The 17,979-nt window shown below is 37.3% G+C and overlaps 1 protein-coding gene across 1 annotated transcript; it reads right to left on the minus strand.

The window, feature by feature from the left end:
* Window positions 1–432: 432 nt before the first annotated feature.
* hid1b (HID1 domain containing b) lies at window positions 433–15,235 on the minus strand. The gene is made up of 19 exons (XM_081392286.1): window positions 15,105–15,235; window positions 14,154–14,303; window positions 13,208–13,378; window positions 12,573–12,686; window positions 11,551–11,657; window positions 10,962–11,075; window positions 10,623–10,887; window positions 7,036–7,092; window positions 6,734–6,874; window positions 6,166–6,256; window positions 5,781–5,932; window positions 5,411–5,489; window positions 5,163–5,327; window positions 4,339–4,581; window positions 2,874–3,022; window positions 2,706–2,786; window positions 2,459–2,550; window positions 1,404–1,562; window positions 433–938 (listed from the first exon to the last, which is right to left on the minus strand). The coding sequence occupies exons 1-19, from the start codon at window positions 15,168–15,170 to the stop codon at window positions 875–877; spliced, it is 2,460 nt and encodes an 819-aa protein (XP_081248412.1). The 5' UTR covers window positions 15,171–15,235; the 3' UTR covers window positions 433–874.
* Window positions 15,236–17,979: the final 2,744 nt, after the last annotated feature.

A 17,979-nucleotide genomic window follows, 5' to 3' on the forward strand; every position in this document is an offset into this window, starting at 1 on the left:
AATCAATATTGATGCACGATATACAATACAATGATTTGACAATTATATTTAGACAAAATCAAACATGAGTAAATAACCCGTAAAAGGACACTTTGCAATGTTGCTACTTTCAGAATTTTTCATCAAAAAGATCAATCTTATATTATTTATATAAATATGACATTTTATGAAATCTTTTCATCTAGATTTTACTGTAAGCTGAGTTTTCCTTCATAACTTGCTCCGCCTCTGAAATGATCTAAGTACTTCAACTGTTATATAGAGACAATTTTTAATGTCCAATCAAATTCTGATGGATTAATTAAAGTCTCATTCACCTTTTTCCCCCATTAAATATCCTGTATCATTCAGACAGAGATATAAAATTGCACATTATATAAGAGATTATATAATATTCTGCTCAATACTAAAATGTTTCTCGATTTGCAAACAATAAACTGGACCAAATGGCACTAAAGAGTTTTTATAGTATTTTTATATATGCAGCATTCAGGTTTCCCAACATTAAGTTTTTGCTTCAGTTTATATACAGAGTTCATTTACACACAGAACACTATTACAGTAAAAATAACATAAAAAACCCCAATATAAACACACACTCCTCTGGCTGTTCACGAGGTCAGAGACCTGAGGGTTGTGTGTCCGCTCTCATGGATCGACTCACAGCGGAAAATGAAACGGTGTCAAAAATAACAGAAGAGTTGGACTGAGCAGCATCAGTTCATTCATTCGTATTTACTGTACAACACAAAACACAAGGCAAGGAAAACTACATCTTAGACGGCATTGTATTACATTTTGGAGAAATAATGTGAAGTTAAATCCTTCGTTCTGAGTGTTTAGTTTGGAGAACGATTCGATTCTCTTGATGTCATTAAATTCTCTGGATCTCAAACAGCTTGACATCAGTGTCGTACCAAACAGGAGGATCCACGTTACTAAAACAAGAAGAAAAAATAAACTTTTATTATGTTTTATGAGATGTTAGCCACATGTGAATACATTCAAAACATCACAAAAATTAGTGCTGGGAAACGATTAATCACATCCAAAATAAAAGTTTGTGTTGTATATATAAATACAAACACAAACACATGCATGCATATATTTAAGAAATATTTGCATGTACATACTGTATATTTATACATATTTTATATTATATATAAATATAATTCTTACATATATGCATATGTGTGTATTTATATATACAAAATAATTATACACAGAACACACACACATATATTATGTAAACACAAACCTTTATTTTTGATGTGATTAATTGTTGCACAGCACTAAAAATATACATATAATACTAGATTATAGAAATATTGAATTGACTGTTTGTATTCATGCTCATGTATTCCTTCTCTGTCCTGCAGAGGGAGACGGAGAGCAGGACTCACCGCAAGTAGATGATGCCCCACATGTAGGTGCGGAACCACAGAGCCGTGCCCTCGTTGGCCTGGTACTTGCGGATGAGGATGGGATGAGGGACCGGGAGCAAACCCACCAGAGTCCCGTGCTGCAGGAACTTCAGGATCTCAGACTCATCCGTCAAACCTCTACGAGAACAACAAGAGTCTCTCAGTCAAGAGAGTGCGGCGGGGATGACTTATTGTTGAAGGCCGAAACCCAGAAACAAGTTAACATTTTAGCACTTCTGTTTCCATCGTCCCGAATCAGCGGGGTTTTGGCCCTGGGTTAAATGCCACTATAAACTATGAGATCACATTGAAAATCTGTTCTTTAAACCCGGCTATAGGAGCAATATATCAGATTCTGCACTAGTTCTATAAAATTAATTAAATGTATGATGATTTTTGGAACATCATGCTGGAGATTATGATGTGTGTGTGAATGAAAGTGTGTGTGTGAGTGTGCATGTATGTGTGTTAGTGTGAGTGAGAGTGTGTGTAAGTGTATGAGTTTGAGTATGTGTGTGAGTGTGTATGTGTGTCTGTATATGTGTGTGTGGTGTGTGCGAGTGAGTGTGTTTATGTGTGCGAGTGAGTGTGTATGTGTGCGAATGTGTCTGTATATGTGTGTGAGTTCGTGTGTGCGAGTCTGAGTGCGTGCATGTGTGTGTGTTTGCATGTTTGAGTGAGAGTGTGTGTGCATGTGTGATTGAGAGTGTGTGTGCATGTGTGTGAGTGAGTGTGTACGTGTGAGTGAGTGTATGTGTACATGTGTGAGTGAGAATATGCGTGTACATGCGTGTGAGTGAGTATATGTACAGTATATATGTGTGTGTATGTGTGATTGTGTGTGTGTGTGATTGTGTGTGTGTGAGAGTGTTTGCATGTGTGTGTGTGTGTGTGTGTGTGTGATTGTGTGTGTGTGAGAGTGTTTGCATGTGTGTGAGTGTGTGCACGAGTCTGAGTGCATGCGTGTGTGTGTGTGTGCACGAGTCTGAGTGCATGCGTGTGTGTGTGTGTGTGTGTGTGTGTGTGTGTCTCACCTGTCTATGCAGATTTTCTCCACCTGAGGCACCAGCACCTGCAGGAGTCTCATTATAGTCTGCAGAGGAAGTTTACTCTTCCAGGAGAGGACCTGACAGAAAGCATGAACAGACTGATAAACTCACTGGATGTGAGTGTTTTAGAGAGGAATATGCATAGCTATACTTTCTGAAAATGTCCACAAATATTTAGGTGTACTCGAGGTCCTCACAACCACTGGTCTGTAACTGAGGTTTCATGACTCACCCAGTCCGGAGCAGGAGTCCAGTCTGATGAAGACGACACGCTTTTCTGACTCTTCACATCACAATCCTCACTTAACGAATTCTAAATGATTAAAAAAAGAATATTTTATTGATATAAACAGAACAAATAAACATATTAAATGCTAGAGGTCATGAAGTGATGCTGTACCTTGTCATCTTCACCTGAAGCCGCTTCAGCGTCTCTGACTGGTGTCTCAGAGCTGCGATCTGATTGGCTGAGAGGCGAGTCAGTGTTCTGCAGGAACAGTGTAGATCCGTCCTCAGAAACCTGCGACGCTTCTGTTAGTTTATCGATGCCTGCAACATAATGAACCAACTCATTTTTTTATGCCATGTCTTCAGTAAGGAAATCTTCAGTTAACAAAAAAATACATTTGTAAATTGACTAAATTTCTAAAATACATTTAGGTGATACTTTTTTAAACGCAGTTAAACATCTCCCTGAAAACAAGTATATCGATTTACTTCTGAAAACAATGAAGTGCCGTAAAACATGTTTAACGGTCATTCGAGTTATGACAAGGAAGATGGTGGTTCTTCACCTTTCAATAAATATGAATATGAATAAATATGAATCTTGAATGACCTGAACAGCAGATAGTAGAAACAACATGATCATTCCTACATTTGAACCATTCCTACATTTGAACCAAAAACAACAACTTATTTTCGTGGCATTCATCCCGTTCCATCTGCCACTTGTTATTATTATAAGAGTTTATCACTGTGACAGACTTTTGCTCATGCATTTCAGAATGATGAAATTTAAGATGGTGTGAGATAAGACTGGAGAACTGGACTATTCACACGAGTGTTTTGATGAGCATCAAGGAATTTATTCGGTAAATGCGTTTACATCATAGTTTACTGTACATACATGTCTTGTTACCTGCAAGATTTGATGTGCATTTTGCAGTGTGCATCCATTGTATTTTTATGCAATATCCCTAAATTCTCTTAAAAACATGTGGATGGAAACAACAACTTAAAGGTCGTTACACTACATCCGTATGCATCGCTTTCTGCCAGGACTTTTACAGGCTTTTCCCAAATCCCGGAAGTGATGTCGACGTCCGGGTTAGCGGTAGCATTAGCCGTCAGGCAAGTGTTATTTAAATAAACTCCTGATGTACTTACAAACTTTCCAATGCCTCGTTTTATGAGTACAGAACTTATTTGTACTACTGTAGAAGTTTGGTGCCATTCTGGGCATTACTAGTGCGGTAATTTACCAGATACAGCCTTGGATCCATTAGCGCCTGCACTTAACCATTCGGCTGATTTCTCTAAATAAGCTCTAACTTTAATAATGTTCGACCAAGGGAAAAAAAGGCTTCTATGGGGGTGTTTGGCTTAAGGTCATGGTGCAAAGGACCCTACTGGTTGATTTTACTCCGAACCATCCCTTTAATAGTCAGGGGTGGAAAACTCTTCAACCAGCTGATCAGGTCCTTCAGGATTATTTGAAAACTACAGGTTTGTGTGTTGTAGCAGGGTTGGGACTAAACGCGGGATAGGACTGTGGCCATCTAGGAGTTTGACGACCCGAGTCTACATACCGAGGGTAAATGGTGCAATTGTGTGTATATATATAGAGGAAGTGTGTTACATACGTGGCGTGGCCTTCAAGCTTGCGTTCAGAGTGCCCGTTTGCACCGGTGTGGTTTTATATGGTTTCTCACTGCAGGTGGCGCTGTAGGCGTTGTTGGTCTCCATGAAGACGGCATTATGGGTGCTGTTGCTCCTGCTTTTCCTCTGCAGAGCTTTCTGGATTGAGCTGGCGTCTGTAGGCAGGTTCGCCAGCTGGTGGAAGAGGTTACGCTTGCGGATGATGCCGTACACCAGGTTAAAGTTACCTGAATATACAGAGGAATACAAATGCATGAGACGTAAATTACAATCGTCATGCTTTTTAACACATTCTCCTTTAATATGTCATTCTATCCACCGATTTTGCAACATGGAAGGAAGCGATTTACTTTGAAAATCTGTGAAATTTACAATTTCTGACTTGAGCTGAATAATGACACTATCGTCTTTAAGAGCTGCTTTACAGCATACATTTAATTTTTCTCATATTTTCTATTATTTTCCTGTTTATAACTGTGAAGCTGCTTTGAAACAGTATTGTATAAAGCGCTGTAGAAATAAAAGGTGACTTGACTTTTAATGTGCACGACTTCTGATTTATTAGTGCTAACTAGAAGAAAAGTGCAGTAGATGGTAAAACTATTTTCAATATGAAGAAGCAAAACAGACGGTTTTCATTTGTACAAGTAAAACTGGAAACAAATGACTATGGAAGACTCACAATGCATCTGCTCAAAATTATTTACATTCAATAACTAAACTTCAGTCACTTCCACTTTTTTGGAATTTAAATGCAGAACTGGTCGAGACTGCATTTACAACAGCGATGCAGCTTCAGAACGCTCACCATCGAACTGGTACTGAATGACGTTGTTAAAAACTTCAAGCAAGAAGAAAACCAGGTGGTGGTTAGCAGGTGAGAAGAACAGGAACCAGGGGTTGGAGAACACCTCCAGCAGGTGCAGTAGTTTGTTGGCCGCTACCATAGACAGGCTCTTCAGGTAAGGAGACACTGAAACAACAAGAGCAACGATCCATCAGGAAATGAAAACAGTCTCTCAAAACATATGCTTTTCTCTGAGCAAATGCACTCACCATTGACTATAACAGTGAGAAGACAATCATACAGGGGCTGCAATCGCTGATGGCCACTGGTGATGATCTTATGGAAAACCTGTCGATCAAAGGAACAATTCAATTCAGTTCATACATCTCATTAGCTTATCTTCATCAAGGATGCACTTCTTAGAAATAATTATGATGCACTAAGTTTCAAAATGCATGTGCAAATGAGATTTGAGAGCTAATCTAATCAAAGGACAAGTTAAACCTGTGAATAAAACACAAATAGTGAAAAAAACAATCAAACAAATAATTTGGACGACTGTTATGTTTTTATTGTATTGCTTTGAGGCTTTTAAACCATCTTCAATAGCAAAGGCAGATGTCTCTGTGTTTCTCTCACCACTATCAGCAGGTCGGCGTGAGTCCCAGCGAACACTGAAATGTCCATCGGCACACGCACACAGTACGGCTTATTCAGACGCACCCCAAAATTCCTCTCTCCGCTTAACAGCAACAAGATGAACACGCCGATATGCACCAGACCGACACGTGCTGCGAACACATGCATGTGAACACTTACATGCTTATTTTTTACACATCCACACTTTATAAAATAAGACACCACTAAAAATGGGTAATGCATTTTAATAGATCAAAAACATGATAAAATAATTAGAAAGATTTATTTCAAACTATCATATCATTTAACAAAAAGTGTCTCTCAATGTACAGTAGAAGGATGCATTTATGTTGTACGTGTAACACCGGATGCATCAGATACTCACACTGATTGGCACGAGCGTCATTCAGATAGAACAGAATTGGCACCAGAATATCCAGCACATCACTGCTCTTCAACACGTAGAAGAGGAACTTCTGAAACACAGATGAAGAAGAAGCGTCAAGGTCTGAACTGTACAGGTATATAAATGCAGTTGCTGGATGCACAGAGCTAAACAAGTATTTAAAACACAATTAAATGCAAAAGACCTTCTAAAGAAAATACATCTGAAGAACAGAGCAAAGCCATGCCAGTAGTCTTGCTTTTTTATACCAATTAGTTATATAAATAAAAATGTATTTTATTTCATATTTTATTTAAAATTGTATTTTTATTTTAAATAATTTATTTCACTTTGTTTTATTTTCAATACAAATTTATTTTATTTCATATTTTATCTTATTTTTTTATCTTATTATTTTAATTGCATTTTCATATTTTATTTTTTAAAATAAAATAATAATAATAATAATAAAAAAATAAAAAATAAAATAAAAATAAAAAAATAAATAAAATTAAATTAAAATAAATAAAATTAATACAATTCATAAAATAAATAAAATAGGTGGCACCTTGTTGAGGTCACAGAGTTTCCAGAAAAGCACCAGCAGCTCCTGATCAAACTGGATCTTCTTGCAGGAATGGGGCAGGTACGTCTGCATCAGGGGGTTATTGAGCAGCCGGCCGATTCCTCGCAAGATGAAATGAAAATCCTACAGGCAAAAAAGAGATATGCATTTATAAATATAGCATTATTCTTACAATGAAGCATTATTATTATTATAATAATAATAATAATAATAAAGGTAATGTGTGAGAATACTGATCATATGTAAGGTAGGATTGGGTTGTGAAGTGTTTACGTGTGTCTCACCTCTTCTCTATGAATTCGAGACAGGTAGTTTACAAACAGGTTTTCGCCTCTTGTAGCCTGAAACATATCATTTAGTAAAATCTGATCCTCAAGTGGAGCGTTTGAAATACTCAACTATCATAACACATCCAAACACATGCTCTCTTTCAAAACCCAGCAGGCCGCTTAGACAGCATTCATGGGAATCACAGACATGCTTTGTTTCGGGCTCAAATGTACTGAAAATTATACCGCCTTAAGTTCCCACTGCCACGGGAATATTTTCACATTAGATGTAGGATGCCTATCAGCGAAACGTCAATTATAACGGTTTTATTCAGCACTCAATCTAAAAAAAAGCTACTATTTAAACAGATATTTGTATTTACAATGCATAGTTTGTGCTTACAGTTTAATTAATAGAGTGGCATTCAGTTATCACCTAGCAAATAAATAGTAATTTTTGCATTGCATTTCACTTATTTTTATCTTAACTTCTGGGAAGTCATCAAAGTTGACAGTACTTAGCATTGTGTGATTATATTGCCTCAAAAATAGTTAACTGCATTATTGCAGTTAAGTTGGATAAATTAAATCCAAATGTATCTGCATACATACAAGATACTCATATAAAGTGATATACTGTACTTTATATCAAATCTCAGCTGGTTGATTGCTTGTATCATCCCAAAATGTAACTATATTATCACCCAATTCTCATCTGTTAAATGTGACTAAGGCATGGAGATATTAAGATATCACAAACATTAAAGGGGTCATGACATGAGAAACCAAATTTGCCTTGATCTTTTGGTATATAAGAGGTCTTTATACCATTAAAACATCCTGCAAGTTTCATAGCTTAAGACGTCCTCCCCATTATAAACGAATCATTTATTTAATCAAGCTCTAAATACAGCTCGTTCTGGATCCATGGTATGAAGTGACGTCACGGTACGAAGTGACGTACCAGTCGTTTGCATATGACCGCCTCCAGCGTAGACAACTACGCTTCAAGCGCAAGATAACTATGCCTCATTTCATCATCGCATCTGTCACGCGCTTCACATGTGTTCAGTCGACGTGCAGCGAGTGGGTCTATTTACAAGAAGATTGTGATGTACGACACGCAGATGTACGACACGCAGATGTGCTGTTCCTGGCTGTGGACAAACAACATGTTTGAATAATATACGCTGCTGAAAGATCCAGACGTCAGGGGAAGATGGATGCAGTTTATTTTTCGCGGATGTCCCAGTCACGGCAGTGTTCATTTAAAGGGATACTTCACCTCTGGGCAGATGAATGTGTATTTAAAATAGGTCATTTAAGTAGAAGAAATGTGAAGACATTTTTGAATTTGGAGCTTTCTAGACTGAGAAAAGCCAGAAAATGTATTTTTGGCTTATGTGGATGAAAGACAACAACTCCCAGAATGCACTTGCTTCGCTGCCTTAGGAGGCCACGCCTACCGGTAAGAGTGCGCAGTTGTAAACAACAAAGCTAGCCTACGTGATGAGTTTGCCAGGGATTTAGAGATCGTCCAAAATGTCCGGGATTCGGCTTTTGCGTTCTACAGTCGCCATTCATCATGTTTACTGTGGCGAGCAGGACGAGGCTGACGGCCGCGGGAGAACAGCGCGAGGCCGGTGGCGTGATTACAGAGACGCGCCGGGTCCCGCATCTCTCACGGAGGAGCGGGAATTTTTCTTAGCAATGGTAAAACGCACATCAAACGATCACTTGTTTAGCGTTCATGTAAACACTACATTCAAATTCACCAATCGGAATGAATTCAGTTAGATTGAAAGGTGTGCATGTAAACAATGAATGGCGACCGCAGAAAGCAAAAGCCGAATCCCGGACATTTTGAATGATCTCGACGGCCGGACAAGTCCGGGAAAAGGAAGATGGTAACCCCTACTTACTCAGCTTTCTCCTATTATTCAGCTTTCTCCACAGAACAAGAGCCTGCTAGCTTAGCTTCCAAAGAAAGACGGCTGACACTGTGTGTACATTCTGTGAGTGAGATCCCACCCTCTATGGGCGGGCTGAAAACATGCGGGACAGCGCCTCCTACTGGCTGTAGTCTTTAGCCTCTGGCCAGAAAATCCTCCGATGGCGCAAAATGACGATTTTTGCGTCATCGGAGGATTTTTTCCAGACAAAAAAATACATAAATCTCTCCTCTCAGGGTCATATGAGGGTGGAAAGCATGGTAATTCAAAAATACTACAGGTTTTCTACTAATGCAAAGCTTAATGCTAAATCCTGAAGTAACCCTTTAAGTGTGTGTTCTCCACATTTCAAGGATGAGTGACAGTTGAGAACAATCGCAGTTTGATGCTTTGCCAGAAAACTTTTGTACAAGATAAGGCCGTGTGGACTATTCTGGGCTACACAATGACGACGCAAACTATAAGTAATGTAGGCTATTTAAAACTTAAAACTTTTTTAAAACGTTAATTGCAGTTTAATTCATTATGAATCATCACCGTGTTTTTTTAGCATACTTTTAGCATTGTTTTATGACCGTCATGTTCATGCCCCGTAGGCTATTAAAAGATGTAGGCTGTTAAACTGACAAAATAGTTTCACACTTTCTATGTGGACGGGCTGATGCATTCTTAGTTGTGTTGATGGTTCATTTCCTCTGATTCCGACTCAAACATCATTGCAATCACCATTGCCTCGCACGCATCACCCGTTACTATGGTAACGGTAAACACAGCTCCGCAAAATCCGCACGTTTTGACAAGGGGGCGTTAACAATTGATGCATAGGCACTGACGTTATCCAATCATAACAGTGGGTGTTAACACTGAACTCTTAAAGGGGAAAGACCCCCAAAACAGACTGTTTGAATCAGAGCATGAGAAACAGGGTGGGAAAAGGTCATAAATCACTAGATTTTAAACGTTTTTTGTCCAAAAAACTATAGTAATACTGTAATTGCACCTAAGGGAACACAATAAAAGAAAAGAAAAAACCATGTCATGACCCCTTTAACATCATGATATTCGGTAAAGCTGCTTTGAAAATGTGCATTGTGAAAACACTATACATATACATTTGATTTGACATGACATGTAGGCCGGTCGCAATTATTTGAGATAACTGCACTAATTGTGCAGTCTAAATCAATATTTTCCAAAGAATAAAAATGGTTGTAAAATACATAAATATAGTCAAAAGTCTTCCTTCATACGAAATTAAGGTTTGTGGGTTTAATAATCAGACTGCATTATATTATAATGTAGGATATTATAATTAGTTATATAAATATTAATTTTCAGAGCATTAAAGGGCATATTTTATCATAAATGTTATTATTATATACATTTCCAAGTAAAAAAAAAAAAAAAAAAATGATGAGGCTTCAACTGTAAGTGACATGAAAAAAAAAAAAAAAAAAAAAAAAAAAAAAATCGCAATTATTGTATGACAATTACTCGTCAGCACGAAATTCATGATCGTTAGAGGCCTAATGGTACACTACGCATTGCTTTTACTAATGTAGTATTATCCACATACAGAAAAATCACATACTATACACAACAACAAACATACATATTTCATATATCACACATACTAGCATGTGTCGTTACCTTGCATCCTTCAGTCGTTGTGTTCTTGTTGTAATCGGCAGAGTCGGTGTCAGTGTTCGTGCTCGGGTTCGGGTTCAGGCTGGCGTTTGTGTTAGTGCCATCGACAAGCTCTTGCTCCAGTGAGACGATCAGAGTCTGCAGGGCCAGCTCAGCTAGCGCCCCCCGCTGGTCAGAGAACATCAGGTGATTGTACGGGATACCGTACCCGACAGGATCATACGCACACACCACGTTAAGAAGAGAGGTGAAGAGCGGCAGGGCATGTCTGAGACAGAGAGAGCAGACTTTAATTGTGATGTTGCACAACCAATGAGAATAAATGAGCGCGTATGTGGTTACCGGTTTTCTCTAGAGCAGAAGAACGAGACCCATGGGTTGAGTGCGTGCGTGTCAGATGGAGACTGATACATTTCTTCAGAGAAACATGTCAATAAAAGCTTCAACAACTCTGCCCTGAGAGAGAGAGAGAGAGAGAGAGAGAGAGAGAGAGAGAGAGAGAGAGAGAGAGAGAGAGAGAGAGAGAGAGAGAGAGAGAGAGAGAAACAGAAACAGAGAGGTTATTTATTTAGCAAGGATGCATTTAATTGATTGTTAATGACAGTTAAGATTTTTAATGTTAAAAAAGATTTTGCTCTTTTGACCGTTCTATTCATCAAAGAATCCCAAATAAAAAATGGCATCACTGTCTGTTTCTACAAAAATATAAAGCAGCACAAATGTTTTCAGCATTGATAATAAGCAGCAAATCCTCAAATTAGAATGATTTCTGAAGGATCATTTGACACTGAAGACTGGAGTAATGATGCTGAAAATTCAGCTTTGATCACAGGAATAAATTAATAATAGTTCACAATATTATTGTTTCTGCTGTATTTTTGATCAGATGAAGCAGCCGAGGTGGGCAGTGTGAAGTGGGCTGATCTCTGACCTGTTGGAATCATAGGTGTGATTGAGAGGCGGAGCCTGAGCAAAGCCAACGCCAGCTTCCCAGATGAACTCACAGCTGTCTATAGACTGGATATCAGCAGCGCCATCCTACACACACACAAACACACACACACAAACACACTATATATTATAGCGAGAGAGTCTGCAAGGTTATACATTGAAAAAAAAATGATGTAGGATTTACTCTGAATCATTGAGCACTTCTGAGGAAATCTAATTATTGGGTTTGACAAAGTCCAATACCATTGATGTAATTGATGTAATTATGAGATACTTGCTATCTAGCAAACTACACATAAAAAAGCAGAGCTATTGTTGTCTGTCATGAAAAGCTAATTAAAATAGATTTAAAATCTATTACTCTCTCTCTATATATATATATAAAATCGAAATAATAATAAAAAACAAACAAACAAATAAATTGCTAAAATAGCAAATATTACAATTTTTTTTGTAAAAAGTACTAAATATTAAATGTTTTAATTTGCAAGTCATGTGACATTAGAGCACTGTGGTCTATGGTCTACTGTGGTCTATGGTCTACTGTGGTCTGCAAATGTATGGTCAAATTATTGAACTATTTTTGAACTACTTCAAATCTCAGGGGTACATCAAGTTAATATTTAATGCGAAAAAGTGTTCTGCTGATAATATGATATTGTGAATCACGCAGAAAACAAACATACTGATAACATCTTTACACTAAATGCAGTGTAAGTTGCTTAGGATAAAAGCAAATCTGCCAAATGCATAAATCGTAAATGTCTACAGACTTCTTTAGAGTTGTCTGTGCAACCTTGGAGACTGCCGTGCCATTCTTATTTAAAAGAGTGACCATTTTGTTGAATGGTGGCTTACATCATCATTATTATCATTATCATCATTATTAAAACAAAAACTGCTGCTGGTCACTTCTACATCATTCTGAGTGTCTCTTTCTGTCTTAGCAGGAGGTTCTTGGCCAGAATAAGTAATGATGGATGGATGGAGAGGGTCATATACCGCAGTGGTCCTGCAGTGGCTCTCGACAGTGAAGTCTGGACAGAAGAGCAGATCAGAGACAGCTGTGAGGAGGGACTCCGCCAACGGACGGGTGGACTCGTCATCGCTTTCATCCTGCGGCAAAAAAAATCTGTTAGTCTACAACTCATGCTTTTAATCACAAACGCAATAAATTAATTCATGTTTTTTTTTCCAAACAGTACTTGGAAACAAGCTTGTCTAACCAGTGTTTGAGGAGCTATTGGCTTTCTGAAGAGTTTCATACACACAATCACATCATCAATACACTCATTCTGCTCCCTTCATCTCTTTAATCACAGGATATTTAATACGCCGTCGTTCTTTGAGGCTGTCACAATCAGAGCAGTGTTCAGGCTGGTAACAGGAGACCGTAAAAATGCACTGGAGAAAAAACTCTCTCTCTCACACACACACACACACACACACACACACACACGCAACTCACGCTTTAAAGTTCATGCAAGGCAAAGGTTTTTAGTGCTTCTTCTTAAAACCTGCGTGCCCAGCTCATGCACGCTCTGGGAGGGTGTGCATACTTATGCACTTCAGAATCAACCATTTGGAGAACTTAACACTGAAAGCAATGATGAGAAATCCCTCAGTGAAATACTCACAACAGACTTGCCCACTTTTGGCACGGTGGACCAGAAGAAACCACGCCAGTCTGGATCCTCAAAGATGTACGGCAGAATCCGAGTCAACAGACGAGTGCAGCTCAGTACGGTCTGTCTGTCTCTCTCACACACACAGCCCGAGTCTGCGTTCAACACGAGCCTTTCCACTGCCTGCAAAACACACACACACACACACACACACACACACACGAACACACACACACACACACACACACACACACACACACACACACACACACATTGAAGCTAAAGTAATGATTAATTCTTAATTTCATTTGAATTTATAACTCATGACTGCTCAAAAATAGTCCAAATTAAGAAACCATCATTAATATTATTCTGGAATATATTTATTTTACTCGCATAAACTTTAACTTTTAGATGAAAAAGATTTGCAACTTTTCATGCTATAGTGGTTCATGTTTATCAACAAAATCCCCAAAGTGAGAGATATGGGAAAGACAAAAAAGATAAAAAAAAACCCCACAGAGTCATGCATAACATTATGAGTTAAGCCTCAGTTGATACGTGGGTCAAAATGGACCCGAATGCAAAAAATGGCGGAGAACAGTATGCGACAAAAGTAAAGTAGTATGTCCAAAATTCACAGAACTCCTAAAAAAGTAGGCTAAAAGTACACGTATGACCTACTACTTCCGGCGAGACTGTGCATACGATGGACTCTTTAATATCCCATGAGGCCACGGGAGAGGATTTGTGAATGGCAGTGAAGCGACGCAACTGATGCTGGTAGGTTACATGATAATCACAGCATGGCGAATGTAGTACGTCCGAATTACCTTCATACTACACACATGCATACTATACAGAACATACTTTTTTTTAGTGGTTGTTAAGTAATTACTTATTTTTAATAAGTACCTATTCAAGAGAGCATGCAATTTCAAACGCAGCCATAATTTACCTTGAAACAGAGGGTTGCCAGATTGGACGGAGACTCCTCTCTCACCGCACGGATCTCAGCAGCAGGAACTAGAGCAAAAATATCCTGCGCCGTCAAGTTGACGTCAGTCCAGAATTGGTCCCAGAACACATCATCAGAGGCCTCTACGGGCTGTAAAAAAAAAAAAAAAAAATTCACACACGGGACTATTTTCATAAGTTAAAATGAATAAAAGCACAACCATTCAATAAAAGTTTTGAAATGGGATTTAATGACACTGTCTGTGGACATCTTCCCTTATACCTTTTTCCCATTACAGTAAGTACATCTTGCCCTTAAATTCTCATTAAAATCATTAAAAAAAAGCAAATTAAATGCAAAGCATGTTAATGGCCCTGAATTCTTCATTTTCTTTATTCAAAATATAATATTTTTTATTTGTTTATAATATATAATATAATAATACTTCTCTCATCAGTCTTTGTTACAGGACAATGTAGATTATTATTTTAAATCCTTTACAAACAAGGCGTTTTTTTTTAACTGGGAAAATGTAAACAAAGCAGCTCCGCTTCACCTTAAATGACCATCACCTGTAAAAACTCACTAAGAAACGAGAACAACAGAGCTAAATGTAATAAAAACACAAACAGCATGACTGCTCACAGCTGTCATATCTGTATACATTTTCTGATTCTCGTTTCGTTTCTGTGCATATTTTTTAATCATTTGACATAAAGCTATAGAATTAGGATTTAAAAACCTAACATTTAATATTAAACGAAAGCTCACATTTCCAAACGGGTGTATAAAGTTTAACAATATGAGATTATAAGAAAAAGACATCAAGCGTTAGTATCCCATCTGTTACACTTTAACAGCGTTTTGGAACATTTTTAACTCTACACAAACATTTATAAAAGTCATAGTTATACAAAAGTTATAAAATGTCAAATAAAAAGTAAACTTGACCTGTGTTTTGGTAGTAAGTTGAATCACCGCTTTTCTGAAGTGCAGTTTGGAGTCTGAATTACCCATCTCACTCCGATCTGTCCACCGCGCACCTGTGGCGCAGGTGATCACGACGCCAAATTACCAATCCTACTACAGCAAAGGTTTAACTCATGAATATTGATTACGCCGTGCTGACGTTGACGTTAATCTGGCTGGCGCATCCAATCATATAATGTATTCATATTTGAGCGCCAAGTAGGATTCGTTGATTCGCCAGCGGCCTGGCGTCCATTTCATCCTTTATCCAATCAGTTTGATCATCTGAGGTAACTTTCCGCCACGTCATGAATATACATGAGGCACGTTTAACCCATAGTAGGACTCGTTTGTTTCTGACCAGGATGCAGGCATGGTTGGTTTCCGGGTGTGTAAAGTACATATTTGCTCAAAGATTACTCTTTAAAAGTCGTGTGGCTTAAGCCTAGTGTGAATTCATATTAAGTTCTTACTTTAGAGGCGTAGCTAACATTAAATACAATGGACGGTATGCTCAGAATGATAGGCTACACGTCACTATCAGTTGTTGAATCCTTTATAGTCTGCACTGTGGTATATGTTCTGCTTTAAATACGAACATAAACACACAAGGAATATTATCTCTCCAGTGTACCTATATGTTTTTTTTGGAAGGTGTTTAGCATGAAAAGCCACCTGTTGTAGGCCATTTGTGGACATTTTTTCCTGCATCATTATTTGCTACGTGCAAATATATAGGTCCTTTAACGAAGTCTACAAATATCTTGTATTTGAAATACTATCAGCATAGTTACTAGTTAGAAATGCTCTCTTTTTAAGAATGTTTAGCTTCAACTGATCTGAGCTCAAAAGCGGCATGCTTAATAATTAGGGGAGAGCGGGGCATAACTTAATGTGGGGTTTAACACACTTGTTTTAAAACGGTACTACCACACATGCTAGCATGATGAAACTTATTTTATTTACTAGTTGCCATATCAACACTATATAGAGAAAAAATTGCGTCAGAAATCTTTGGAAGATTATATCACTGAACATTTATTTAACCATATCAAAAGTGAATTTTTTACTTATGTTAATTTTATGTTTAAATTAATTTTATGTTTTATGTTATGTTGATTTTGATCTCCAATCTGTCATTTAACAGTTGAGATCGTTCTTTAATGCTGATCTAACCAGTAGAAGACACTCGATGGGTTTAAACCAGTTGAGCAGAAGGCCCATGATGCAACACTGTGTTACAATGAGCCCTATTAGAACTGTGGTATTCTATTCTATAATTCTATTAATTCTATTGAGAAAAAGGTGAATAAAGACAGTCAATGTTCAGAAATTATTAATTATTAAAATGTTTTGAACTATGCTGTATAGTTGTGATTTGCAGTGTGTTTGTTGTCAAACTCAAAAATTAGTTTATTTTTAATTATTAAAAAATGCGATTATGTTCTATGAAAAACGTAATAATTGAAATTATTTTAATTTGACTTGTACATTTTTTTTATTAGATCAGATAACATTTTAAGCTGTCATATGGTCATGTTACAATGGGCCCCTCACATGTTACAACGTACCCCCACGTATGGGGCATGTTGTCACATTTCACTTCCAATCTTTAGGGTATATCAAGAAAAAAGTGTACACTGTATTAATGACACAAAACCACATAATTGTATTAGATGTGTGAAATGAATGTGGGAAAAAATAAATATTCTGAAATAGGTTTACAAAAATGGAGAAAGTCAAAAAAGCGTTAGGTTGTGCCCCGACCTCTCCCCTATACAGGAATCAGACAAATGCTTAAAAAAACATTGAGTACGAAATATCATAACATGTCACAAAGCTGCTGAATTTGGCAGCTGTCTAAATTTTTTTCATGTCAACTTTACAAAGTTATATTTAAACAAGGTCACACAATTCCAAATTCCAGATTTAGGCCTACCTCATTCCACAAGTAAAAACACTTTTACATGCCAATTTTTGGGATGATTGATTAAAAGATGCGTTTCTGAATCTCAGCTTTACACAGTGCTCTGTAGATGCAAAACTGTTTTGGCATTTCAAAATAGCAAAATAGCAAAAGAAGCAGAACTGATGACAATAAAATGTCCAATTAGTGGGCTATGTTTATATACGCATCATTTTCAGATACAAACTTTATTCAGAAAAGCATTTACATGCTTTACAGCTATTGGAATAGTCATGTTAACATGTAATTGACATTGAAAGCTGAAAAAAACTTGCATATTAGTTTCTTTTGGAAATGCTGTTCAATGTATACACTTGCCATTTGTATTTTTCCAAAATCTGTCTGTATCACACAAATAAATGTTGACAAAATAGAACTAAATAAGGGAAAATTAACAAAAAACAAAAGCAGTCAGCGTATTAAGTCCAGAGAGAAACACTGAATCCGTCAAGTGCTTTCATGTCCTCTGCAATGGTAAGTGCTCATTTTATTATGTTTATAAAGCAGCATTTAAAGTCCTGGGCTATGTTTGGAAAATTATACTACTCTTACTATTTCTTCAATATGCACAATAAATACTGCATGTGCAAAGTATGTTTTTTATGTATAGATGGAATATCTTGATAGCTACAGTTTTGAAACTACACTAACTTGCATTGAATATTGTATCCCAATACAAAATGCTTTACTTGACTTTAATCCAGTGTAGTTAATTAAATGAATGCAAAATTCCCCCAACTTTGAACCAAGGACAACCTTTTTTCTGACTGGCATAAAGAAGAGGTAATTAGAACACTGCACACATAAATTCTTACATTCTTAAATATTATCTATACCTTTTGTCATATTTGTCATATTAATAGCTTTACTTATCTTCTACCCATAGATGAA

Source organism: Scardinius erythrophthalmus, assembly GCF_964197995.2.
Source record: "Scardinius erythrophthalmus genome assembly, chromosome: 18".
NCBI lineage: Eukaryota > Metazoa > Chordata > Actinopteri > Cypriniformes > Leuciscidae > Scardinius > Scardinius erythrophthalmus.

Excerpts from the sequence above, each read along its gene's own strand:
- hid1b (XM_081392286.1), bottom strand. The coding sequence starts at position 15,170 with ATGGGTAATTCAGACTCCAAACTGCACTTCAGAAAAGCGGTGATTCAA. Across the intron at positions 10,888-10,961 it reads TTCTGCTCTAGAGAAAACCG|ACATGCCCTGCCGCTCTTCA; the intron begins GTAACCACATAC and ends TCTCTGTCTCAG. Across the intron at positions 4,582-5,162 it reads CATTCAGTACCAGTTCGATG|GTAACTTTAACCTGGTGTAC; the intron begins GTGAGCGTTCTG and ends CTGTATATTCAG.